General features: G+C 45.9%; 1 protein-coding gene across 10 annotated transcripts in view; it reads left to right on the top strand.

Moving 5' to 3' along the window:
• LOC133375135 (uncharacterized) overlaps positions 1-27,893 on the top strand; it is a 74,420-nt gene that overhangs the window by 46,039 nt on the left and 488 nt on the right. For 6 of the 10 annotated variants that reach the window (XM_061606689.1, XM_061606685.1, XM_061606683.1 and 3 more), the window contains 8 exons: positions 14,107-14,791; positions 15,811-15,987; positions 19,286-19,440; positions 21,009-21,177; positions 21,634-21,785; positions 22,371-22,706; positions 25,962-26,282; positions 27,711-27,815. In XM_061606689.1, the coding sequence (XP_061462673.1) occupies positions 21,737-21,785; positions 22,371-22,706; positions 25,962-26,282; positions 27,711-27,815 (811 nt within the window). In that variant the 5' untranslated portion in view covers positions 14,107-14,791; positions 15,811-15,987; positions 19,286-19,440; positions 21,009-21,177; positions 21,634-21,736. The other 4 variants (XM_061606687.1, XM_061606686.1, XM_061606692.1 and 1 more) reach the window with 4 other exon arrangements.

Raw genomic sequence — 27,893 nt, forward strand, 5'->3', positions numbered from 1 at the left:
CACATGCATGCCCTGCGCCCTCCCCAAATCTGCTACAGAGGGTTGGGGGAACTCCCAGAACACATTTAGGGGGTGTCGGAAGGCAGAGCTGGGGTCCCAATCCCGGGGAGCTGGATCCCGGAGAGTTGGGAGAAGAGTATTCGGATGGATGGCAGAGGGAAGGGGGAGGAACTTCCCCCCTTTGGAGCGAAGACAAAACAGAGGAACTGCCAGTGATAAGGTCGCTTAGCAACGGGGAGCCTGAGCCCTCCCTGGACATTCTCACGCCTCCCCCTCTTTCAGGCTCAGAGCAAGAGGGGGAAGAGGGAGGGCTGCTCACAGCCGAAAAGCGGGGAGGCAGTTTACCATCAGCCCCTCCCCTATCCCCCATCCTGGAATCGGAAACTTCAGAAGAGGAGGGGGTGATGCTTCCCCCCTCACCGCGCACACGCAGACAGCTGAAAAGACAGGAGAGAAGGGGGGGAAGGCGGGCAGTACCTGAGGGGCAGTTAAGGAGGAGCGAAAGATTGCGCGCCCGTTTGGCCCCTTCTTAAAGAACAGGCGGGAAGAAGTCCCTTGCTCTGTCAACTTTCTCCCAATGCCGCAGGACCTGTATCCCTGTATTGATTCATGAGAAAACGCAGTCTTTGTTTGGACATTACCCTAATAAAACACGAATTAACTACAATCGTTGGTCTGGTTCCTGAGTCACATCCTGGGCCTGACAGCTTGACAGAGCCACCTAAATCACCCTCAACGCTCTCTTCACTTGACTGGGACAAGATGTCAAAGGGAGCAGCGGGGGGGACGAACCCCACTTCTGAGACGGAAGAAGTGGAACTCCTGAGGACTAAGGTAGCTGATTTGCAGACGGATGTTCAAGCCCTGCTAGCAGCAGTCAAGGCGCTGAAGACGGATAATCAAACCTTGAAGGCCACGATAGACCAGATGCGAACAGCCCCTCCAGCTGCCGTAGTAAAGGTTCCCATTGGATTGCCCCCAAAATACGCGGGACAAAGTGATCAGTTGGCAACCTTTGTGGCTCAATGTGAGTTATATCTGGATGTCAGGCACACGGAATTTCCAGACGATGGGGCTAAAGTAGCTTTTGTGATTAGCCTCCTGGAGGGAGAAGCTGCAAAATGGGTGACTCCGTATCTCGTGAGAAAGGATACTGTCTTAGGAAGGTACAGAGGATTTATACAGGAGATGACCGAGATGTTTCAAGACCCGCAAAGGGCTGAAACAGTAGCGCGGCAACTAGGCGCTCTGAAGCAAGCTAAAGGGACTGTTTCCGAGTACACTAACGCTTTTAAAATTCTGTCCCAGGAAACTGGTTACAATGACGCCGCCCTGATGTTTATGTACCGGAGTGGATTAAATGCTGAAATCCTGGATGAGTTGGCCAGGACCTCCCCCCCTGCTGACCTACCAGGGCTCATCCGGCTATGCCTACAGATAGATCACCGGATGGAAGGAAGGTGCCTGGAAAGGAAGCAGGAGGTCCGGAGATACTCAGCCTCGGCATCCCGCAACAAGACCCTTCCCACTACAGGGATGGCAGGTAATGCAACTGAGGGACAGGGAGGGGCTAGGCCAAGACTGTCGGAAGAAGAAAAGGAAAGACGACGCCGGGAACGTTTATGCTTTTATTGTTCAAAGCCGGGCCATGTGGCCAAAGACTGTGGACTGAAAGGGAGGAAAGCCGAGCCGTCGGGAAACTAGAACACCCAGTCCACGTGCAGGCCGGTGGACTGGGGGCAGCGTTGTATAAAGGCCCCCCAACGATCCAACCTCCCTCAAAGGGGGTGTTGGTCTTGTCTATTCGGATTACAACTTCCAGAGGAGTGGTGTTTAATTCCACTGCCTTAATTGACAGTGGAGCCTCCACAAATTTTATTGATGCAAAGTTAGTCAAGCGTCATGGAATTTCCTGGTGGAAACTGGACGCTCCCCTAGCTGTGGAGACTATCGATGGGAGACCCCTGAAGTCAGGAGGGGTGACACAAGCCATGGAGGAAGTGAAACTTCAAATCCCTGGGCACGAAGAGTTCATTTCGCTATACGTGTCAGATCTCTCGAACTTTGAGGTGATTCTGGGAATGCCCTGGCTAGCAAAGCATGAACCCAAAATAAGTTGGAAGGAGGCGGTGGTGTGGTTCACCTCACAGTATTGCCAGGAGAACTGTCAACCTGAAGAAATCAAGAACACCTTAGCGGGGGCAGTGCAAGAGATCGAGCAAGTGACCCTGCCGCCAAAGTATGAAGAATTCAAAGATGTGTTTGATGAAAAAGAGGCAGAGACTTTACCCCCTCACCGCCCTTACGACTGTGCGATTGATCTAGTGCCAGGAGCCAGCATCCCATCAGGGAGAATCTACTCTCTCACAGAGAATGAGAGGGAGGCCCTGAAGGAATTCCTGGATAAAAACCTGAGGCGAGGATTCATACGCCCCTCACAATCCCCTGCTGGAGCGCCACTATTGTTTGTGAAAAAGAAGGGGGGGGAACTCAGACCCTGTAACGACTATCGCGCATTGAACCAGATCACCATCCCCAACAGCTACCCGCTGCCCCTGATCTCAGAGTTGCTGGACCGACTGCGCTCTGCAAAAATCTTCATGAAGTTGGATTTGAGAGGAGCATACAATCTGATCAGAATGAAGGAGGGAGATGAATGGAAAACAGGATTCTTGACCGCTTACGGACAGTATGAATACCTGGTCATGCCGTTCGGGCTTTGTGGAAGTGCAGGAATTTTTCAAAAATTCATGAACGACGTGTTTAGAGACTTGTTGGACACGTATGTAATCTGTTACTTAGATGATATCCTGGTGTTCTCAAAGAACCAGGAAGACCACGACCAGCATGTGAAGACGGTGTTGAAGAGACTGAGAGAAAATCACCTGTATGCTAAATTAGAGAAATGTGGATTTGACCTCAAGTCTCTAGACTTCCTTGGATATCGAATCTCAGTGGAAGGCGTGGAGATGGACCCAGGGAAAGTAAGCTGCATATTGGACTGGGGCCAACCTGTCACCAAAAGGATGTACAACGGTTTTTGGGGTTTGCCAATTATTACAGAAAGTTCATTCCAGGGTTTTCCAAATTAACAGCTCCTCTGACTGACTGTTTAAGGGGGAAGAAGAAGTTTCAATGGACAGAGAACGCCACCGAGGCCTTTGAGGAGCTGAAGAGAAGGTTTGCTACTGAGCCCATTCTGTGCTTTGCTGATCCGAACCGCCCTTTCGTAGTGGAAGCAGATGCTTCAGATTTTGCCATCGGGGGGGTCCTGCTACAATTAGACCAAGAAGGGAAGGAGCTGCACCCCTGTGCGTACTTCTCTCGGAAGTTAAAGCCTGCAGAGAAGAACTACACAGTTTGGGAGAAGGAGCTGCTGGCCATCAAGGACTCTTTTGAAAACTGGAGACAATACCTAGAGGGGACCTCTCATCGAATTGAAGTGCGCTCCGACCACAAGAATCTTGAAAGCCTCCAAACAGCCAGAAAGCTGAACCAGAGACAGATAAGATGGTCCCAGTTCTTCACTAGGTTTAACTTCCAGATTACTTACCATGCCCAAGCCAAAAACCAGAGAGCGGATGCCTTATCCAGACAGCCACAATACAAAGAAAGTGAATCCGAGGACCAGCCTCAGTACGTAATCCCGCCAGAGAAATTAACGTTGGGAGTATGCCAGCCTTCATGGGAAGAGGAACTCAAAAAGGCACAACAAGAAGATGCAGACATGCTAAAATATCAGCAGGAGACGGGACAAGGTCAAGACTCAGAAGTAACCTTTCACTGGAGAAATGGACTGTTATGGTTCAAAACCGCCAGATATGTGCCAGAAGGGGAATTAAGGCTCAGAATCCTACGCCAGTGTCATGATTCCATCACAGCGGGACACTTTGGGATTTACAAGACCATTCAGAACGTGGCCAAGGACTTCTGGTGGCCTAAAATGCATCAGGATGTTGAGAGTTATGTAAAGTCCTGCTCTGTCTGTCTGCGGACAAAAACACAAACAGGGACACCAGCAGGACTGTTACAACCGTTGCCTGTCCCACACGAACCCTGGAAGGACCTCTCCATGGATTTTATAACTGATCTACCCAAGTCCCAAGGAATGACAGCCATCTTAGTAGTGGTGGATCTACTTACCAAAATGGCACACTTTCTTCCTTGTGCAGGGGCCTTAGAGGCTAAAGAAACGGCCAAGTTATTCATAAAAGAAGTCTACCGGCTGCATGGATTGCCAAACAGCGTAGTCTCAGACCGAAGAACTCAGTTCACAGCCAGATTTTGGAGAGCAATGTGGAAACAGTTGCAGACAGAATTAAAACTCTCCTCCACCCATCACCCCCAGACAGATGGGCAGACGGAACGCTTGAACACCGTTTTGGAAAGATATTTACGAAGTTATGTGTCCTATCAACAGACTGACTGGGTATCATATTTGCATTTTGCAGAGTTCGCCTACAACAATTCTCTGCACTCCAGCACTCAACAAACCCCGTTCTTCGCTAATTATGGATTCCATCCTAAAGTCTTTCCAAGCAGCTCAGAAGGAATGCTGGTACCGGCAGCTGAGAACTTCCTTAAGGAATTGCAAGCGGCACAACAGACACTGAAACAGCAGTTAAACGAAGCCAAAACGGAGTACAAGCGAGTTGCTGACCTGCACAGGAAGGAGGCCCCCCCCCTTCAACCGGGAGACCAGGTATGGCTGTCCACCCGCTTCCTCCAGATGCCGGGCAAATGTAGAAAATTACAAGACAAGAGGGTGGGTCCTTTCGAAACAGAAACTCAAATCAATCCCGTGGCGTACCGACTGAAGCTGCCTGACACGTTTAAAATACATCCTGTGTTCCATCGATCCCTCTTAACGAAAGCCGCCCCTCCCAGTGAGTTATGGCCGGAGGAACCTCCCGGAGCTCCACTCCTGGTAAATGAGCAGCTTGAGTTTGAAGTTGAGGAGATCTTAGATTCCAGGATCAGACGCCACAAGCTGCAGTACTTGATTCACTGGAAAGGCTATGGGGTGGCTGACAGATCATGGGAAGATGCAGCTGATGTGCATGCTCCAGAATTGGTAAAACTTTTCCATCAACGTTTTCCCCACCGTCCCAAGCCAGACAAGGGGAGGGGGGCACAGCCTGGGAGGGGGGATGGTGTCGGAAGGCAGAGCTGGGGTCCCAATCCCGGGGAGCTGGATCCCGGACAGTTGGGAGAAGAGTATTCGGATGGATGGCAGAGGGAAGGGGGAGGAACTTCCCCCCTTTGGAGCGAAGACGAAACAGAGGAACTGCCAGTGATAAGGTTGCTTAGCAACGGGGAGCCTGAGCCCTCCCTGGACATTCTCACGCCTCCCCCTCTTTCAGGCTCAGAGCAGGAGGGGGAAGAGGGAGGGCTGCTCACAGCCGAAAAGCGGGGAGGCAGTTTACCATCAGCCCCTCCCCTATCCCCCATCCTGGAATCGGAAACTTCAGAAGAGGAGGGGGTGATGCTTCCCCCTCACCGCGCACACGCAGACAGCTGAAAAGACAGGAGAGAAGGGGGGGAAGGCGGGCAGTACCTGAGGGGCAGTTAAGGAGGAGCGAAAGATTGCGCGCCCGTTTGGCCCCTTCTTAAAGAACAGGCGGGAAGAAGTCCCTTGCTCTGTCAACTTTCTCCCAATGCCGCAGGACCTGTATCCCTGTATTGATTCATGAGAAAACGCAGTCTTTGTTTGGACATTACCCTAATAAAACATGAATTAACTACAATCGTTGGTGTGGTTCCTGAGTCACATCCTGGGCCTGACAGGGGGTGGGTGAGGGGAGGAAAAGGGAAATTCAGTTGCACAAGCTTATATCCTTGTGCTAACGGAATAATAGAATCATAGAATAGTAGAGTTGGAAGGGGCCTATAAGGCCATCAAGTCCAACCCACTGCTCAATGCAGGAATGAGTTACTTAGCTCTACATTGGGTATAAGGCTTTCTTTTTAAGGAAAGAAATGTTGCCATAACTACTATTACTATCACAACAACAATAATAATTCATTTCATTAGTATTATTGTAACGGCTTTCTAGCCCACCTTTTAGAGTTTATACGAGGGATGGGGAACATCTGTGTCCCTCCAGAACTTCAGCTTCCATCAGCCCTGGTCAGCCTTGGCCTATGGGTCAGGGATAATGGGAGTTGTACTCCCATCAGTGGTGGCTGGCAGCTCCATGTCAGTGGGGTAGTGGAATCCACTCCGGGTTTTAGTCTAGAAGTGAAGCACCTTGGACAGCTGCTTCAAAGTTTGGACTAAAACTCGGAGTGGATTCCACTGCCCCACAGCTATGAAGCTGCCAGCCACTACTGATTCCCACAGTCTCTGGGGGGGGCACTGGCCCCCTATCCCTGGTATGTCTACCCTCCCAAGGCAGCTTACAACCTATCAGTGTGAAAATGGAAATGGACTGCCTTCAAGTCGATCCCAACTTATGGCTACCCTATGAATAGGGTTTTCATGGTAAGCGGGATTCAGAGGGGGTTTCCCATTGCCTCCCTCTGAGGCTAGTCCTCCCCAATTGGCTAGGGCCTGCTCAGCTTGCCGCAGCTGCAGAAGCCAGCCCCTTCCTTGTTCGCAACTGCCAGCTGGGGGGCGACTGGGCTCCTTGGGACTCTGCTGCTTGCCCACGGCTGCCCAGTTGGCAGGGCACGTAACCCCTGAGCCACTCACTGTGGGGATGATCTTTAGCTGGCCCTTGACACCCAGGAGACACAAGTGGGGATTTGAACTCACAGACTCTGGACTCCCAGCCAGACTCTCCTCCCCACTGTGCTATACCAGCTTTCCTATCAGTGTAAGACAACATTAAAATCCCAAGAGCTGAAACAAAAGTCCAAGCAATTAGCAATATTAAAAAAAGAAACAGATAAGACAGTTCTTTAAAACAACTTAAACTGAACGTGGACCAGAATGAAAAAAGTTGTCTCAGTTTTATGAAAGGGCAACGGAGGGGGCCACATGAATTTTCCTGAGGAGGATATTCCAGAGATGCTGGGCCACCACAGAGAAGGCCCTCTGCCTGGTCCTTGCCAACCTAACCGCTTCCACTGGTGGGCCAGAGAGCTAGGCCTTGGATGCCAATCTTAAAGCTTGGGCCAGTGTATATAGGCAGATTGCCTGGTCCAAAGCTGCCTAGGTCAGAGATAGGAGACCCGTGGCATTCTAAATGTTGCTGGACTACAACGCCCATCCTCGCCACTGACCGTTCTGGATAGGGCTGATGGGAGTCCAACAACTTCACTTTTTCCACTTGAAAATTGCTGAGTGTCTTTGAGGACCGCTTAATGATTTTTCTGCCTGTTGTAGCAATTGTGCTTTGCTAGATGCTATGTAATTTTTAATTGTGTTTCAATGAATGAAGCTTGCAGACCATGGCTCAGTGCTTTCAAAGCCAGTACAAGCCTGGAAGCAAATCAGTAGCCTAGTCGTGAGTACGATCGGGTTTTTTTATCAAGCACATTCTTACTATATCCTGTTGTAACTATATACTAACACAGAGATTACTCAAAAGTTGGTTTGTTTGAAGGAACACGACTTTGGGTGTTGACATAAAGAATTCTTGCAGAATTTAACCACAACATCACTTCTAAGGTATCTTTGAATCTCCCAAACACCCACTCTGAATCAAAACAGATACCTTTGGATCTAAGATGATAATGAGGATTTGCTGTCTGCTTTTGTTGGAAAGAAAGAAAAAAGAAAGATGCCAGACTTTCCCACAATAATGAGTAAAAGTCATAGGATTTTTTTTAAAAAAGGAAGGGTGAAAGAGGAAATGTCAAAAGTCACAGGGATGGAGCTTGTTTTGAGGGTTTCATTACTTTCTTTATGGGTTTTCATTAAAGCTTCTTTGCCCTCCATGAGGTTTGGGCTAAGCGGGTATTTCCCAAATGTCTTCTAGCTGAGCTGTGGTTAAATTTGTTTTAGCGTGGGTAACTGCCTTCCGAGAAGCCTCCCTTCCCTGTTCCTGTGTGAATCTCAAATATTTATTTTTTAGCTAAAGGGTGTCACTGTGTCTGGGGCTTAACCCCTGGGCGAGAAGAGGCAACCTGGATGAGGGACTCATACAGAGAGGCAACCGGGAACTTCCTCTGACGGCCAGCAGATTCTGCTCTGTCTAGGATACAGAGGCATACCACCTCCAAAGGTGGAACTGAACCATAGGCATTGTGGCTAGCAGCTATTGGTAGCCTTTTCCTCCATGAATTTGTCTGATCCTCTTTTAAAGCCCTCCAAGTTGGTGGCCGTCGCTGCCTCCTGTGGGAGCAAATTTCACAAAACTCTGCGCAGTGTGAAGGAGGACTTTATTTTGCCTGTCCTGAATCTCCCAACATTCAGCTTCATTGGATGTCCACGAGTTCTGGTGTTGTGAGAGATGGAGGAAAAAACTCTATCCACTTTTCCACTCAATGCTTTATTTTATATACTCAATCATTTCCCCCCTCCCTTACTTGCCTTTTTTTCTAAACTAAAAAGCTCCAAATGTTGCCACCTTTCCTTATAGGGGAATTGTCCCAGACATCCCCCCCCCCCCGTGATCATTTTCAGGAGATTCACCTGACACCATCCTGGCTTTCGTTTCAGCCCCCAGGCTTTTCTATTTTGGCAAAGTTTTTTTTTTGTGCCTTTATGCTGGGATTGCATCTGGTGTGTGGTGTTGGTCTTTTCTGTGTTTTGTTTGTTCTGTGTTTCCATTGTTGTAAGGTGCTCTGAGAGCTTTGCCTGAAGAGTCGCGGATAAAATAATTCAAACAAAATTATGTGTCTTACATGCAGCTATGTTCTGCTCAGAATAGACTCATTGCAATTAACAGGACTACATCATTATTTCAGTGGGTCTCCTCTGAGCAGGACTACAACCATGGACCCAAACCTGCTTATATGGTTATTATCCTGCTCTTCTAGGGGAAATAAAAGACATTCGTTTCTGAGACAAGCCGTGTAAAAAACCAAACATTTCCCTAAAACCACAGAAAGCCAGCAGCGATAAAACTAGAACCGAAATGAAGTTTCATTTCCTCCCATCCTTACTCTCAGCCCCCTCCCATCGCAGGAGCGTGGGAAGTCATCGGGTGTGGCCCTCCAGGCCTCTCTGTCAGGCCCTCAGGACTCTAACCAGGATACACCCCCCAGGCCTCTCTCCTCACTGGCCCTGCTCCATTATTCATCATTATTTACAGTTATATCCTGCCTTTCTTCCATCGAGGAATCCAAGGCAGTGTCCCTGTGGGGGGTTTACAAATAATTTTTTTCTCCTGGTTGCCTTCAGTTCAGACCAGCTGTGATGATTTTACTTGGCTGGAAAGCGCCCTTGAACTGTGAAAATGTCTCTTGTTTGCCTGGATGGATGACAGAGAGCCACCTCCACCCCGAAAGGTGGCCCCCCCACCTCAAAAAGCTTCCCCAACCTTGACCCTGTGTGCTCAACCTTTGATGGATCCTTGGAGGGAAAACGGTCTTCTGCAGCTGAGAAGAGCATCAGGCAAGCCCCTGGCTGTTCTAAGCTCCGCGTTTTTTCACCGGCTGTCACATAAGCACTCTCCATGCCCACTCTACATCAGCGGATGGGGTGCCCCCCACACGTTACCCTGCCTCAGAGGAGAGAGGCAGGAAACCTCTTGCGGCTCCCCTCAAGACGTAGCACAACAGCCCCAGCAGAGAACTTCAAAAGGACTGGTACTCACGAGTGTTGTGGAAATTTAGGACAAAGAAGCCCCAAAGAGACCTGGGGGATGCCGCTGAAGCTAAACTGAAAGTAAGCTGAGATAAAGCACATGCAGGGTAGATAGGGGGAAGCTGAGAAGCAGCAGGTGCATCCCATAATATTTAGTCTAACCCTCATTACTCATCCTTCGTTGCAGTCTTCTTGCAATTCATGATGATGAATGTGGCTAGATGGAGAGACGAGGGACTCATCTGAAGAGGGTGCATTGTAGGTTTGGAGTGGTGTGTGTGTGTATCTTGCATGGTGTCTGAACTTAGGAAGTGAATTCTTTGCAAAAGATGATGGCTAAATCTATACGAAGCCTCCATGTGTAGCAGCAGTCTACCTCTGAGTTATCATGCTGGGGGCAAACACCCCAGAGACAGATTTATCACTGTTTCCAGCTGAACCTGCTGGCCGTTGATAGGCTACCTGCCATCATTGGTCTGATCCAGAAATGCAGTCTTTACGTTCTTCTCTGATCCTATCTGTAGAATACAGGAATGTCAGCATCTGCCTTATTCTGAGTCAGACCATTGGTCCATCTAGCTCAGTATTGTCTACTCTGACTGGCAGCCAAATATAGTCCAGGGGTTCAGGCTAGGAATTTTTCCTAGTCCTACCTGTACATTCCAGGGGTTGATGCTGGGACCTTCTGGATGCAAAGCCAAATGTTCTACTAGTGACATAGGGATGGAAAGATCTGCCAGTTTAAGTTCTCTCGGTTTCTGATTTTTCCAATCTTAAATTCAGTTCTCCACATTTCAGCAGAAATTTGCCGTTTTTAAAAAACCCTCATGAAAATTCTCCAGCATTTTAGTGTGAATTTCTTCTAATAAAACACATTTTTAACTCGTGCACATTTTTTGCAAGCCCTTTCTCTTCATATAATGCATTTCGGTATGTTATTGTCACTCCTGTATTCATTTATATGCACACTTCCCCCCTAACATATGCATTTTAATGCATATAATAATAATTTAATAAAGAATAATAATATGTTTTTAAAACACTAGTTAGTGAACCGCATTGCAAAATTCTAATAAGTGCAGATTTTGAAGGATGGCCGTGTTTCGCTTGTGACATTGTTTCAGAAACTGCTAATTTGATAGATTTGACTTGAAATGTGAACTGAATCGAATTTCTCGCCCAAACCTACACTGAGGTATGCCCCTTCCCCCAATATAGAGTTGTGCCAAAGGGAGGCAGGGGTGTGTGTGCGCATGTGTGTTTTCTTAAAATGTTTGTGCTGGATAATTGAGCTACCATGTGCCCCTCTGTCCGGAACCAGTTGTGACGTATTTTCATTGTGTGAGGGAGACGTTGATCACTAAAACAGAAACACCTGCTTGGAGAGAGGGCCTGCGGCATATCTGAGGAAGCGAAATCCTCTTCCCCTCCCCTTCCAGGATATGAAGTAAGCCAGCTAATAAACAAGAGGGCACGTTTCACTCACTTCCATATAAAGAGATCATACCATTTATGTATGTCCCAATCTGTTGTCTGCATTTGCCACGCAAGTGCAACTTCCCTGGAGGTTGTTATTGCGTGTGGCACCAGTTTGAGGGATGTGCAGGAAAAGGCTGCATGGGTTTCAGGAGCCAATGTCCAGAGAGGGTATACTTCTGGACAAGCCAGCTGGTGCCAGCTGCACTGGCTTGGGGCTGCGACGGGAGTTGTAAATCCAAATCACCCAGACGGCACCAGCCAACACTACAGGAGTTTAGACAAATTTGTGGAAGAGAAGGCTGTCAATGCCTACTAGTCATGCTGGCTATGCTCTACCTCCAGTAGTGTAGCGGCAAACCCAGAAGTTCATGATAGTCATGCCATGCCACCTCCCCCCACTCGCTTGCTTGCTCTCTGTCATTATCTCCATGCTCCTCAGTCTTTGCTGCACGTGCCTTCTCCCACAACAACAGATGTCCCTTGGAGCCAATCAGTGTGAAAGGGGAGTGTGTTGGCTATTGAGAAGCGTCTTGTCTGTGGCTCACTCACCCCCTTTTCACTCTGATCAGCAGGAAAGGACAGGGAAGCATGTTAGAAGACTCTTCTCAGTAGCTAACACACTTCCCTTTCATGCTGATTAGCTCATAGGATTCTGGAGACGTAGGGACCCTGCCCCCCAGAAAGTAAGGGGTCTAGCACCCCCTGAGATGACCACTCCCCGTCTACTTCCACTGTGGGAGGCAGTATGCTTCCGAATACCAGTTGCTGAAAGCTGCAGTGGGGGCAGGGTTCTCTTCCTGTTGGGCATCTGGTTGGCCGCTCTGACAACAAAACCCTGGACTAGATGGCCCCCTTTTGTCCTGATCCAGCTCCTGCAGGGCTCTTCTTTCTCTGACTCATCATTCCAGTTCTTCATGTGCAGATCGCTTAGCTCACACCACCCTTACCTGGGGTGGTGCTTTCTTCAGAAATTTCCTAGCAATTCAGAAAATCAGCTATAGAGAGCAATCCCCTAATCTCCCTAACTAAAGGGAGATACTTTGCTAAGACTATTAACCTTCTCAAGTCTTTCAGAAGTATTCTGCTTTTCCTCAGTGTTCAAAGAACAATCACTTTTTCTTTTGTCTTTTAAAGTGGAGGGCAGGGGGCTGTTGTTGAGTTATGGAATGCAGCATAATGGGAGATGGCCTGCAGGAGATATGTTAATGTTGATTAGAATCCTTGCTTCATCTTCAAGCATCCCCTGCACATGCAGTCTGAGAAAGTTAAAGGCATTCCCAAATAGATTTATTTTACTTATTTACTTACTTATTTATTAACATTTGTATCCCACCTTTTCCCCAAGGAGCTCCAGGTGGCATACAAACATGGTTCTCCCTCTCTTGATTTTGTCCTCACAAAGGCCATTTCTGGACCGGGATAGCCTGACCACTGTTGCCCATGCACTGATAAGCTCCAGGCTGGATTACTGTAATGCGCTCTATGTGGGGCTGCACTTGAGGTTGGTCCGGAAGCTGCAGCTGGTGCAAAATGCAGCAGTGAGATTGCTCACTGGGGCAGGGCATCACCAACATGTCACCCATTCATACTAGGCCAAGTTCAAGGTTCAGATTTTGGTGTATAAAACCCTATACAGCTTGGGACCAGGATACCTAAAAGATCGTCTTGCCTCTTATATACGCAGTCGTTCATGGCGCTCTCCATGGCATGAGGGCCTCCTGCAGATACCATCTCATCAGGAGGTTATTCCACACAACGTAGGAAATGGACCTTTCGTGTTGTGGCACCAACCCTGTGGAATTCCCTCCCCTTAAATATTAGGTGCCATCTCTGTTATCTTTAAAGCACCGATTGAAGACCTTCCTCTTTCAACAAGCCTTTTAAGTAGAGACCTTATCCTAGTCTGCATCTGTGTTGGAATTGCTTTTTAAGACGTTTCTAAAGCTTTTTGAAAAGATATTTTTTAAGATGTTTTGTTTTAATATTTTAAAGTCTGTCTTTATGATGTTTTAGAGTGTTATTAGTATTAGTATTATCATTATTATTAACAATAACAATAACAAATGATTTAATTAGGCTAAGAGGCTATGTCTGGCCCAAGGTCATACCCAGTGAGCTTCATGGATGAGCAGGGATTTCAACTCTGGTCTCCCAGGTCCCAGTCTGTCACTCTAACCGCTCCACCATGCCGGCTCTCATATCATATCCATTGAAATTGAAAAAAAAATTATTCATAGCTGTTCTATTTTTGGAAGATGGCTTTTAGAAAAATAAATCCAGACTGAAGATGGTGACACTTCCTCCAAGATCTTTGCATTTCAAGGCAAGGTAGCCCTAGAGTTTGACAAGACACCCGTTAGATTTGAGTTCTCTGACCTGGTGCCCTCCAGATATTTTAGCCTTCGAGTTCACAGTTGTGATGGCTTGAGCAGACGGGAGTTGTAGCCTCAAACATCTGGAGGTTTGGTCAAGGCCGACGTAGGTGTTTGCTGTGATGGCTGGGCAGATTAACTATAACTTTCTGGGGCCTAGAGATTAATCCTGCACTTTTGCTATCATTTCATGACAGCTGCCTGGGTGAAACACCATCTGTTTGGATATGGGCCGAGATAATCTCACCATTTCAGAGCGTAGCCAGCGAAGGGGGCAGGAGTCTGCTTTTTGCAATTGACTTTATATTTTTGGAGATGTGGGAGGTTATTGGCTTTGGAGGTGTTGGGGGGGGCGACTGATGCTGTTAAGACCAGCGCTGTCGGCCTGGGTGCTTGCTGAGGCCCTTCCTCTCCTAAGGCCCCTCCCCTGCTCAGTGTGAAAATTGTGAGCAAAGAGGTATTGGGGGAGGGGACCCCCTAAATCTCCAACTTTCTCTCCTCATAGAGAAACTAAACCTGCTAAAAGCTCATCACTCCCTAAAACTTCCTTCCTCACAGGTGAGGCAGAATGAAAAACAGTCTATTTTGAGATGTAAAGATAAGGAAGAGAGAGAGAGACCAGAGGAACAGAGGAAGCTGCTTTATACATAGTCAGACAAAAGGTCCATCTTCCTCAGTACTGTCTACACTGAGTGGCAGCAGCTGTCCAGGGTCTCAGACAGAGGACAGTCCCTGCCCTCACTGGAGATGCCATTGCGGACTGAACTTGGGACCTCCTGCCTGCAAAACAGGTGCTCTGCTACTTTGCCACAGCCCACACCCTAGAAACAAATCAAGATTCCAGTCCTCAAGGTTCTGAGAAAAGGGCTGATTCAGACAGGAACGTGGGAGGCTGCCTTATACCGAGTCAGACCGTTGGTCCATCTAGCTTGGTACTGTCCGCACTGACAGGCAGTGGCTCTTCAGGCAGAGGGCATCTTTCACAAGGTGCAGGACTTCCCCAAGGCTAAGGATTTTAAGTCTGTGATGCAACATAGGAAACGGCCTTATCCCAGATCAGGCCCTTGTTCCATCTAGCGCAGCATTGTCTACACTGACCAGCAGCAGCTCTCCGGGATTTCAAGCAGGGGAACATTCCCAGCCCTACCTGGAGATGCCGAGGAAGGACTGAACCTGGGACCCTCTGCGTGCAAAATAGATGCTTTGCCACTGAGCTGCGGGCTGGCCCATCTCCACTACGTTGGTAATGATTTTTGTAGATAATGTTCTTTTTTACTTAATTTTGGAAGATGATTGTCACTCCTTTTTAATTATCGGGGGGGGAGTCCAAGAAACTGGCCACCTTGCCAGAGCCTCAAAAGCATTCCAGAGGAAATGTCTGCGGAAGGACATTGTTTGGACTTTCTGCCTGGAGCTAGCAGGCAAGAGGATGGCCGTGCATTTAGAAGAAAATCTAAATGTGCCGTAAAACAGGAAGGAAACTTTAGAAATCAGTGGCTGGGAGCCAAAGAGGGCTCTGGGTGCTTTTCTCAAAAAGCACCTCCTCACTTCCATCCCCGGTGTTGGGGAGGGACTTCCAAACATTTTGCATCCACTAAAAAACCCTCAAAATGCCTCACTGGATGATTCCAGAAGCTTGAGTGTGCCTGTTGTTGCTGTTGTGATCCTGGCCTGCAAGTGATCTTTGCTCTGGCTCAGTAAAGAGGCCTTTCCATTGCTTGTCGCTAACCATCAGAATCATGTCCAATCTCCTCTGCACCTTTGTGAACAAATAAGAAAAAATGTGGGTTGGACCTCTTTAGTAGGTAGATCTACCGGAGAGCTGGTAAGGGGTAGTGGTTAGACTAGGACGTGGGAGACCTGGATTCAAATCCCCACTCAGCCATGAAGCTCACAGGGTGACCTTGGGCCAGACACTATGTCACTCAGCTTAACCTACCTCACAGGGCGGTTGTTGGGATTAAACGAGGAGGAGGTGAACCACCCATGCCACTTCAATCTCCTTGGAGGAAAAGTGGGATAGAAATGCAATAAATAAAGTACATTTCCTGCCACACCCTCCCCCCCCCCGAATCATGGCAGCTGCAGTTTACCCATCACAGAGTTATAGTTCCCAGTACCCTAAACAAACTACAGTTCTCAAGATTCTTTGGAGCAATTCAAGTGCTTTAAATGTGTGTTGTGTACGCAGCCTTAGAGTGACGTTGGACAGAGCAGCGTAGCAAGTGTTTTTAAACTGTTTGTTTTCTTCCCCCCCCAAAGACAGAATGTGCATAAACAGCTGCAGCATGCATATGATCGTTTAATAAAATAAATTAAAAAAGGAGATGACCTTGCTGGATTTGTGGGTGATGGGAATGGCTTGTCCAGTTTTATACATTATTTTGCGGTAATTGAGGAAGCCAGCTGGAATACCTACCCTCAAACTCCAAGACACAGGTGAGCAACCTGCGACCCTGGCCTCATTATATGACCTCCACACACACGCCTCCTGAAGCTGCCCTGTCTCGTCAGAGTTCCTTCCTTTCCTCTTTATTGCGGCTGGCTTTTAAAAGTGTGCCCCCCCCTGTTTCTGTGTAGTTTCAAAACCATTTGGAAGGGCAGTATTTTATTTGATAAAAATTAAGTGATGTTTAAAAAATCTCTCTCCCCCATCTGGTTGAATGGCTTGGGGAAAATAAATTCCCTTCTGATCCCCAGGTGCCTAAGAACAAACTGGTAGGTTTCTACGAATTTGTGTGCACAATAAAACCAGAAAGGAATTGCTTTCACTTGCTTTCCAGAATAGGAGCTGTATTGGTCTGTGTAACCCCATCAAACCCAGTGGAGCTTACTTCTAAGTAAACCTGCATAGGACTAGGGATTCTAATCTAAAGGAGCCATGATTAAATTTTGGAGCGGGGAGGTCTTGATTCCAGATGCGTTCATCCAGGACACATTTCTCTCTGGCCCTGCCCATAATGGGCTCTGGCTCCACCCACTACTGTCACCTGGCCCCAACAGATTGCCCCCAAGAGAATGTGGCCCTCCACAGGGGAAAGGCTGTGGGTTACTGCCATATGTCTCTGGACATATAAACCACTGGGCAGTGTGGCTAAGTATGCTAAGATGGGGAGGAACACTTAAAATTTAAATGTATAGGAAAGTAAAAAACATACAAAATGCCTGAAAAGTTTCCTATTCATTTCAGGAGATTAAGCTAGGTTCAGAGGGGTAAACACCCCCCCCACCCAAGAGAATAAAAACCATGAGAACAGAAAGGTTGTCTCAAGCGGATGTTTGTTGTTTACAGAGTTTGCCTCTAACTGGTTTCAGGCCCAGGACCTTGAATGTACCTGTGGTCTGCCTCACCCACATAGATGGACAGCTTCAGCCTAAATATAGCTCTGAAACAGCAAACTAGAAGCTTGATTTCCTGTTGCCTATCTCAACTTACTTTTACAAAATAAGGCAAACTGAGAATGAACATGCTCCTATGCTTTTCGTGCCCAGCCAAAGGATTTGGCGTGGAGATAGTCCTCATGAGTTTTGCCAGAGCAGTTGGTTAGTTTAAACCAGGGGTGGAGAACATGTGGGCCTCCTAGAGAAGGAAGGTTATAAATTGCAGATCTCTCTGTTCTTTTTCAAACCTTAAATTCAGTTCTCCACATTTCTGCAGCAATTTGCATGTTTTTTTAATAAAATAAATCCTTGTGAAAATCCATTGGCATTTTAGTGTGAATTTCTCCCAATAAACTCATTTTTGTATGCTGTTTTGACTAATGTACATTTTTGTAAGCAATGTCTCCTAATATAATGCATTTTGTATATTATTTTCACTAATATATTCATTTATACAAATATATTCATTTACCCTAACCTGTGCCTATTTGTAAACATTGTTTGCTTGGAGAACTGCATCACAAAATTTGGATAAGTGCAAATTTCAGAGGATGGCTGTGTTTTGGTTCTCATATAGTTTGGGAATGTGTGGATTTCATAAATTTGGCCTTAAATGGAAACTGAATCCAATTCCCCTCCCCATCCATAGGACCTCCAGATGTTGCTGGACCACAACTTCCATCATCATCCCTGACCAGCTGGGCTGCTGGGGCCCAACAATATAAGGCAGCTTCCTCTGTTCCCATTTAAATCAGCCATGATTCAGAACCATGAGGACTGGAATCTCGCTTTACGTTAAGGGGAAGGACCACAACTCAGTGGCAAAGCATCTGCTTTCTGTGCAGAAGGTCAAAACTTGGCATATGGGGGGGCTGGGAACATCCCCTCTTCTGAAACCCTCGAGAGCTACTGCCAATCAGTGTAGACAATACTGAGCTAGATGGACCAACGGTTTGACTCTATGGAAACATCAGGGATTGGACTAGGGACCTTCTGCATGCAAAGTGTGCTGCCCTACTGAGACATGGGCCTCTTTAGAAACATTCAAATCACATTGATTGGAGTCTTTCCACAAAAGATGGTTGTGGTGCCACTGGTGTAGTCACTTGGAGCCCATTTGTGTGTCCCAGCAGACCAGCTAAAGGCAGTGGGAAGAGTTTATGTTGCTTTAATAGTTTTATAGATGCCAGGAAGAAAGTTGGCAACTCTTACCTGTGCCCCTTCTTCTGTAAGTGAATGCACCAGAGAGGACCAAGTGGGCAGATGTTGAGAACAGATGGCACCCCACATAACCAAACTTCATTCTTCTCTTTTGTTAATTGTTCTCTAATTGTTGTTAACTTTTGGTTTCCCCCCCACAATTGCTCAGAAAAGTAGAAATATCTTGACCAAACTCGCCTCTTATCTTTGTGAGATTTCCCTCACCTGCATGTGAGATGGTGTGCACGACAAAAGTGCAGCTAAGCTGGAGAGTGCTAACACTTGTGTCAGAAAGGCCCCAGCACCACAGGGACATTCAGATTCCAGCCCAGCAGCTTCAGCAGGAGATTTCAAGGGTGCCTACTTGGCACCCACCCCTCCCCCTCCTTCCCCCTCCCCTCCTTCTCTTCCTCTGAATCATATTGGATCCTTCCCTCTCCAGCCCTGGGAGAAAGCATGAGATCTCTTTAAGGCAAAGCAAACACACAGGCTGGTCAATTTCACCCTAGCAAAGCAAAGACACCAGCTGGTCAGTTTATCCATAGCAAAGCAAGGGCACAGGCTTGTCAGTTTCAACTTAAAGCAAAGGCAGAGACTTGAAAGTGTGTCCATAGCAGTTTCACCTTTAAAAAAAGCCTTCCTTAAAAGGAGCTAAGTTCCTCCAGGATTCCTTAAAGGACTATCACTGTCATAAAAACGAACCTAAAACCAAACATAATGCTGATAGTGCTCATTTTCACTCACGTATGCAGCGTAGAAATCAGAACGACCCACCACTCCCTTGGCTGAGCAAATCATGTCTGTCAATTTTGCAGGAATGCCCATTCACCATAATTTCTGAGCCCAGAGTTCAGCAATCAGCCGTCTCCCAATTTTTCCACTATGACCTGTCTGGCTGCTAGTTTCATACAGCTTATTACGTTTTTGGCTTTAGCTGTGTCTTTCTGTTCAATCCATATTGTCAAAAAAGCCAAGGCTACTGAAAACTGTAACGTCTGTTTGGTTATATTACATTATTTATTTATTTATTAAATGCTATTTTTTTAAAAAAATCTAGATTCTTTATTAATCATTCATTAATAAAGGTGTTTATCATCCTTATGCATTATAATCCTTATTCATTCTAACAAATGCCCTGTTTACGCCAATGTTGTAGTTGGGAAACTGAGGCCAAAATGCTACATTTTGCCTGAGCCCTCACCAGATGGAGCTTGTGACCGGCCTGAAGTCTGAATCCCTGACAACAGCAGATGAGGGGGGACACCTCTCACCAGACCTCCAGATGGTCGCATCGCTGCTGCTCACAGAGAGGTAGAGGGTAACGAGTGCGGTTGGTGTGGTGCTGTAACCTTATTGCTGTAAGAGTAAAATATAGTAAAGATAACAGTAACAATTATAGTTCTACTGTAATGTTTTCATTTTAAAATTCAGTTTTAATATTACATGGCTGTTTTATTTATTTTTGTTGTTAGCCGTCCTGTGCCACAAACGGGAGGAAAATTGGAGTATAAAAGCTTTGTATAAAATAAATATTATTCTGCAATTCTATTTCAGATATTTCCCATTATTTATCTCATACTGCCCCCACCCTGTTTCATCACAAATCTCATACCCCTACAAAAAAGAAACAATATAAAAATATATATTACAAATTCCACATTCAAAACTCGACAGTACTACATTATTATTATTATTATTATTATTATTATTATTATTATTATTATTATTATTATTATATCCCACCCTTCCCCCCAGAAGACCCCCAGGGAGGCAAACACAATCACTAACAACACTCTAAAACATCTTAAAAACAGGCTTTAAAATATTTTAAAACAAAACATTTTTAAAAACATTAAAACAAAACTTTTAAAAAATATATCTTTTAAAAAAGGTTTAAAAACATCTTAAAAAGCAATTCCAACACTGACGCAGACTGTGTATACTAATGATAATAAGAATAAATTATCATAGAATCATAGAACAGTAGAGTTGGAAGGGGCCTATAAGGCCATCGAGTCCAACCCCCTGCTCAATGCAGGAATCCAAATCAAAGCATTCCCGACAGATGGCTGTCCAGCTGCCTCTTGAATTCCTTTATTATTAGATTTATATCTTGCAATTCCTTTGGGCAGAGAAGAGGAACTTAGCCACTGCCTCTGTTGTAGACTTATTAAAATCAGCTAGGAAATATTTCTAAAACCAGACCAATGGCCTGCCAGGAAAGTTCCTCATAATTGGGCAAAGAAGTCTATCACGATCCTTCCTATAAAAATTACATACAAAAAGGATGTGAGTCAGTGTTTCAACTTCGTCACCTCAAGAACACAGTCGGTCCGCATAAGGGGTACCTTGGTATCGCCCTTCCAAGAGAGCGGAAGGGAGACAATTAAACCTGGCTCTGGGGAATACATGCCGATAAAAACTTTTTTTAAAAAAAAGCTTAAAAAACATCTTTCATTAAAAAAAGAAAAGGTTTAAAAACATATTAAAAAGTTGATAATGATATGAAGCGTTCATAATTTTTATTATCTCAAAACAATCTGAAGACAATGTGCATAATAAAGATGACAAAAGCAAATCATATATGAAGCATCAAAATACTTCAAGATGCAACATCAAAATGCAACATTATTTATTTATTTATTAATGATTTGATTTATATCCTGCCCTTCCTCCCAGCAAAAGCCCAGGATGGCTTGATTATAGCAGACAGCATCTGGAGAATCTCAAAGATTCCAAGATCCAAATCTTAATAAACATATTCCATTTTCTCACAAATGCATCATCCTCTTGTAAACTCTATAGGATTTTGCACATTTTTTTTGTCTTTGCTGCATCTACCCATGATGAATTACTTGTGTGGCTGGATCCTATCCTAGCTGTGGGGCTCATCCCCCACCGAAAGCACCGACACTCACCCACAAACCCTAACCTGCATCTGATCTGCAGCTTCAAGGAAAAGCTCTAGTGTGGCGGCGCAAGCTTCTTGTGAAAGAACACCTCTGTGTGGGCGATTCAAGGTGGTGATGATGGGAGCCATTGAGAAAGGTCAGTGAGGGGAGGGACTTTCCTCCTAGACAGACACTGATGTGGCATCAGCCACCTGCATTTAACAGAAGTTTCACTAACCCTTGATTATTTGAGACATCTAAAGCACAGGAGGACCTCAGGTCAGTTTGATTCATCTGGTACAGTTCTGACTCCCAGGTCTTAGTTATCTGGTCTTTCCCCGTGCATTTCCTCCAATATCTGCAGAATAAAGGCCGGCCCTATTATTTGGCAGATATGGCATGTGGCACAGATTGGCAGGTATTTTTGGACGCCACATGGTTTTCTATTTAATAAGATATATTTTTAAAAGGTTGGAGAGGATTTAGATCAGGCAGCAGAATGTCTTCTTCAAATCTGTTTGCTTGCATGGATTAAAAGGAAAGCTGTTACACAGTCTTCGCCAAAGAGAAGGGGGTGGATTTCACTTGCCAGCTTTCCATTTTGCCCCCTCAGAAATTGCCACGCAATCTAAGCACTTCATCATAACACAAGGGAAAACCGAGAACAGATCTACTTGGCAGAAGATCTACTTCAGAGATTGGTAGATGAACAGGACATGGAGATGCTTGTCTTTTTTGCTGAGATCATGCTCCTTTCTCTGCATAGTAAGTATTTCTGAAACCTGATCTATTTAATCATTCTTTCCTATGTCATGGTGATACCGGATTTCAATGGATTTTATACTTACACTTTTAAGGCTCCAGTGATAAACACTTGTGAGGGAGTAAATGCCATTGAACGCAGTCAGACTTAATTCTGAGGAAGCTTGTGTAGGACTGCAATGCATGCTTTGTATGAAGCCTTGAATGTGCATATTGCAGAGAATATTTTTTGAATAAATAAGTGAAATAATTATTTATCTTCACTAGGATGGACAAAGCTGTCAACTTTGGCTTTTCTGTTTCTCATTTTTTTCAAATTTCATTTCACCTAATTCTCACATCAATTTAATGTTTCTTTTAAAAATCCTGTACGGAAATGTATATGCATTTTCATGAACTTAATTCCTTGTACACAAGATTGCATAATATGTGCATTCTTTTCTTCACATTTAGTAACCTTTCCGTATCTTATTCTGACTCAGTGGGAAGAATAAGTCCAGGGGTGGTGGTGGCAGCAAGCAATGACTATATGCATGTTATTTATTTATTTATTTATTTATTACATTTTTATCCCACTCTTCCTCCAAGGAGCCCTGTGCTTCCCTGTTACAGCTGCTAGATGGCAAGGGAATGCTGAAATCCCACAAAAGCTGGCACAGATCTCAGCATCTCCTGGAGCCACTGTGTCCATCAGCTGCAACATTCCAACTGGATCTTTTCCGGGGAAAGTGATCTGGTACAAAGAGGAACATGACGGCAGACTGTGCACCATCAAAGTGGAGTATCTGTTAGGAATAAAGGATGGATGTCAAGTGAATCTGACCAAACAGAACTTGCAGAAAAATGACTCTGGAATCTATTACTGTGCTGCACTTTCCATTAATGATTTCAAAATAATGAGCAGCACGAGGCTGATTGTCTTAGGTAAGTGGGCGAGCAGATGTCAACTACTGTTGTTATTTATTTTAATGTACTTCCAGTCCATTTGCAAACCTCCTCCAGGCACCTAGCAAGTTTCAAACAATTGCACAAAAAAGAAAGAATTCTTTTTTTAAAGGTTCAGTACAACCTTAGTTTCAGGGACTGGATGCAGCCTTTCATCCAGAATCTCCCTTCTGACCATTAGCTGGTCATTGCAGCTCCTTCCTCTGCAAAAAGATTTGTGTGAGAAGGCAAAATGTTTCAGAAGACTTGTGTTCCTTGCAAAGGTGCAAAAAGGAGCCCTGTGCATTTTGCCATTGCATACGGGCCATTTGCAGGATGCAACTGCATGCTGAAATGAGAGGCATTAAGCAGGTGTAAGGCAGTTGCAGTTCAGCTACACGTTGACACATTGTTCTGCTGGGATGACTGAGTTTTTTCCTTTTGCAGTCAGGACAGACAAAAGGAGCTGGAAAGCTTTTTTTAAAAACAATTCTTTACACATTTTCTTTAAAAAAGTCTATGAAGAAGAGCATTGAAGCTGAAACTTGAGTTCCTAAGAATTAAATATATGCTTCTGTTTGCATGGGAAATAGCTGTGTGTGAGAGGGAGAGAGAGCTGTCCAATCTCTTTCAACTTCTGTTTGGCTTAGTTCTTCACACACACCCAGAAAAAACACCAGCTCAGACATGGGAATCTGCCCAATTTCTCCCCGAATGAAGACTGATGAGATAATTATTTTCAGTTTCTCTGCAATCTCCTCAACATCTTTTCAATAATTCTATCCCAGCTCTGTTGCCTGTCCCACAGCTGCCTTTCTGGCCGGTTTCCTACTTCTGTTGTATTTAAAGACATTTTTATTTGTTTGTCTTCAACTGTTTAACAATTTCCTCCTCAAACCCTTTCCTCGTTTGCTTTAATGTGAATTTTGTTTTGTTCTGTGCTCCTTCTCTCTCTCTGTCTCCTTGTTTGGGCAAAAGATCCATTTTTTTAAAAAAAACCCAAAGCTTTCTTGCCTTTTAAGTTCCTTGACTCTACTGGTTAACATGCTGACATCCTCTATGGCAGGGGTGGGGAACTACAGGCCTGAGGGCCAAATGTAGCTCCCTGGTCCTCTTTGGCCAGCCCTTTGGACTCTCCCAGGCAATGGCCCATCCCTAGGCCACCCTCTTTCCCTTCTAGGCCAGACCCCTCAATGCCTCTGCTCTCCCCCTTGCTTTAAATCCTTTTGGTAGACTGAAACTTGTCCTTGAACTGCCATCATGCCTCTTGCTTTGCTGGGTGGAGGGTGCGCGTGCATCTGCATGTGTGCGTGTATAAAAAAGTGCAGTGTCTCTGTGGCTGGAACATGGCCGACTATACAAAAGTAAGGAGTCACATCTGTTCACCGCCTGCTTTAGCCTTTGGCCACGCCCACTCATTGTCTCTGGCCCTGCCCACAGCTGGCCCCCAGACAGTTGTCCATGAGGGGATGCGGCCCCAAGACTGAAAAAAGGGTCGCCCACCCTGTTCTGTGGTTTCCTTGCTGCATTCTTCATCTGTCGTATTTGTTTGATTTGATTTGATTATCATGGTTAACTGCTAAGATTTTCACCTTAAGGCTAATGTGAAAAGTGATCAAGGTTAACTGCTAAGCATCCTGAAGAGATCTTATCTCCTGGACTAGCCCATTTAACAAATCCCCTCCACTCTGACAAGTTTCCTCTTTTGAAAGTAAACCTCCCTGTGCATGACGTTGTGGGAAATTTTCCACTGACATAGGTCACGGCAGAATCGTATCATTGGGGGGGCCTCTCACACCATGGAAGAAAAATACTAATAACTCTTTAAAAACATGGCAGCTGGTTTGCAAATCTTGTTTAGCCCCTGAAGGCCGCAGTTTGTTTGTTTATTTAAAAAATGTAAGTCTTCCTTTAGCAAGAAAGGGGTCTTTCACTTGGAATTGAGTTCCACAGTTGATTTTATATTATATCTTAGTAATAATTTTACAGGCAGACAGGCAGGCATCTCTCAACCGGTCCTCTGAAATAGATCATAGAATCCTAGAATGGAAGAGTTGGAAGGGGCCTATAAGGCCATCAAGACCAAGCCCCTGCTCAATGCAGAAATCCTACTTAAAGCATCCCCGACAGAGGACTCCAACTGCCTCTTGAATGCCTCCAGTGTTGGAGAGCCCACCACCTCCCTATGTCATTGGTTCCATTGTCGTACCACTCTAACAGTTTAGGAAGTTTATAGATCTTGAAGCTCAGGATGTTTGAGATGGGTGGAGGCAGTCCTGAAGGTTTTCCAGGCTTAAACCATTTATGGTCAGAGTGAAACTCCCATTCCCATTGGCCCTGGCTTTCAGGGCCATCTTGTGATGCTTTGAGCCAAAGGACGAGATGGTACTTTCCCATTCCATGTGCAGAATCCAGCTGGGCTAGCAACTGTATTTTAATTTAACCCTGTCAGTGGGGCAGCGTCTTCCGTGTTACTATATACTGCAGGCCAGGCTACTTTAGGGGACTCATGGAGAATGGTGGGGGGCTGTCCCCACCCAGCATCTGCCTTCTCACTCAGCTGTCTCACTCTGCCTAATGGTAGGGTCGGCACTCAAGCAATTCTAGCTTAGATTTAGATTTGAGTCTGTAGAATTTAAGATTTGAATGGCTGTATATTTAGTCTGATGTTTAAGTTGTTCAGAAGTGTTACCCACATGAATTTATTTATTTATTAAATTAATATCCTTTCCTTCCTCCCAGAAGGAGCCCAGGGCGGCAATCAGCAAGCAATGGAACACCGAAATCATCTTTTAAAACATCTTAAAAGCAAAACATCTTTTTTGTAAAAGAAAAACAAACTTCAAAAACAGAACTTCAAAACAAAAATATCTAAAAATATATCTTTACAAAGAACTTAAAAACAATTGCAGTACAAATGTAGAATGGGCTAAAGGTGTCTACTTAAAAGGCTTGTTGAAAGAGGAAGGTCTTCAGCAGGGGCCGAAAAGATAATAGGGTTGGTGCCTGTCTAATATTGAAGGGGAGGGAACTCCAAAGGGTCTGTGCCACCACACTAAAGGTCCACTTCCTATGTCGTGCAGAACGGTCCTCCTGATAAGATGGTATCTGCAGGAGGCCCTCACCTGCACAGCGCAGTGAACAACTGTGTTATATAAGGGATAAGAAGATCTTTCTGGTATCCTAGTCCCAAGTCTATGAGAGGGGATGGGATAAAAATCTAATAAGCCATTTGTGACAATCCTTCTCTCTTAGGAGCTTCCCAGCCAAGACTTTCCATCTTTGTGCCTTCCACCTTGGAAGCTGCAGACCGCAACCTCAGTATCCCCCTCCTTTGTGTCTTCTTTGACACAAACCCTGATCGGAATACGACTCTCTCCTGGTCTAGTGGTGGCAACACATCTCAGGACCAGCAGCATGGTGACCTGATAGATTGGGAAGGAACCTTCAGCATTTGGAGTTTGAAGTTGATTCCTCCTGAGAGATGGACTCATGGGATGCCTTATTCCTGCTCAGACCAGGAGAACAGAAACTTCACTGCTGTGGTGCCTAAAAATGTAGTGCCCGTGAACACAGGTACATTGTGACAGAACAGCCCCTTCAATCCATTCCCCAGGGCATACAGGGTTACCCATGTCCCCTGAGTGGGGAGGATCTGTAGGGGCAGAGAGCTTTGGGGCAGAAGTCCGTTACCCCAGTCAACAGAATGAGCAGCAAGGCCCCATTTTCTCCATCAATAGAAGAGGGTCCTGTAAGGCCCTTAAGTCCAGAGCCTGACATTGCCTCACTGACCCACTGGTGCTTACCCAGGGTTGGTTTCTTATACCTGGAGGGAGTTATAAGTGTTCAGCCACCTGAGACCTTCTGCATGCAAAGCAGGTGCTCTGCCACTGAGTTACGGCCCTTCCCCTGAAAGTCAAGTAAGATTCCAGTCCTCAGCAAAGTAGTTGATTTAAATGGGACCATAGGAAGCTGCCCTATACTGAGTCAGAGCATTGGTCCATCTAGCTCAGTGTTGTCTACCCTGACTGGCAGCAGTGGCTCTCCGGGGATCTAGACGGGGATCTCTCCAAGCCCTACCTGGAGATGTCGCAGAGGATTGATCATGGGGCCTTCTGCATTCAAGCCATGCTCTCTCCCATTGCCCTTCCAAAATAGAAACATGCGTAGCTGCCTTATATCAAGTCAGACCGTTGGTCCATTTAGCTTAGAAGGCAGAAGTGTCTGCACGGACCGGCAGTGGCTCTCCAGGGGGTTCTGGCAGGGGAACTTTCCCAGCCCTAACAGGAGATGGTCTACCACTGAATGTTGCCCATTCTCCTAAACGTTGTGGATAAATGAGGTTCCAATATGGAAGAGGAGAAGGTACCTTCAGCCTGCTACCTCTGACCTTTCAGACACAGCCAGCAAACCCTAAGACAGCCTTTCCCAACTAGTGGGCCACCAGCTGATGTTGGACCACAACTCCCATCAGCCTCAGCCAGCATTGCCAATGCTCAGGAAAGATGGGAATTGTGGTCCAACAACATCTGGTGGCCCACTAGTTGGGAAAGGCTGCCCTAAGACAACACTGATGGTAGCAAGTGTATATATGAGAGTCAGACCGTTGGTCCATTTAGCTTAGAAGTTAGAAGTGTCTGCACGGACCGGCAGTGGCTCTCCAGGGGGTTCTGGCAGGGGAACTTTCCCAGCCCTACTGGGAGATGCCACTCAGGATTGAACCTGGGACCCTCCAGCCTACCACTGAATGTTGCCCATTCCCCTAAACGTTGTGGATAAATGAGATTCCAATATGGAAGAGGAGAGAGGAGAAGGTACCTTCAGCCTGCTACCTCTGAGCTTTCAGACACAGCCAGCAAACCCTAAGACAACGCTGATGGTAGCAAGTGTACAAATGAGAGGTCCTCAGTAGCTTGCTGTCTCCTCTGCCCTAAACCGGCCCAATGGCTTCTCTAGTCACCAACTGACTTTTTCCTTCTCTCTTCCACCTGTCTCCTCTTGTAGGAAACTGCCGGTACATATTATACGTTGGGTTGCCTTGTGTGCTTCTCCTCCTGCTCATCCCACCCTCGGTCTTGCTGCTCTTCAGAAAGCGTCTCGCTGGAGCCGGTAATGTATTTGTGGGGTGAGCTGCCTTTATACAGATCCATTTCTCAAGTTTTCCTTCAAGCTGACTTTCCCTTGCTT

The sequence above is a fragment of the Rhineura floridana genome, chromosome 22 (assembly GCF_030035675.1).
Source record: "Rhineura floridana isolate rRhiFlo1 chromosome 22, rRhiFlo1.hap2, whole genome shotgun sequence".
Classification (NCBI taxonomy): domain Eukaryota; kingdom Metazoa; phylum Chordata; class Lepidosauria; order Squamata; family Rhineuridae; genus Rhineura; species Rhineura floridana.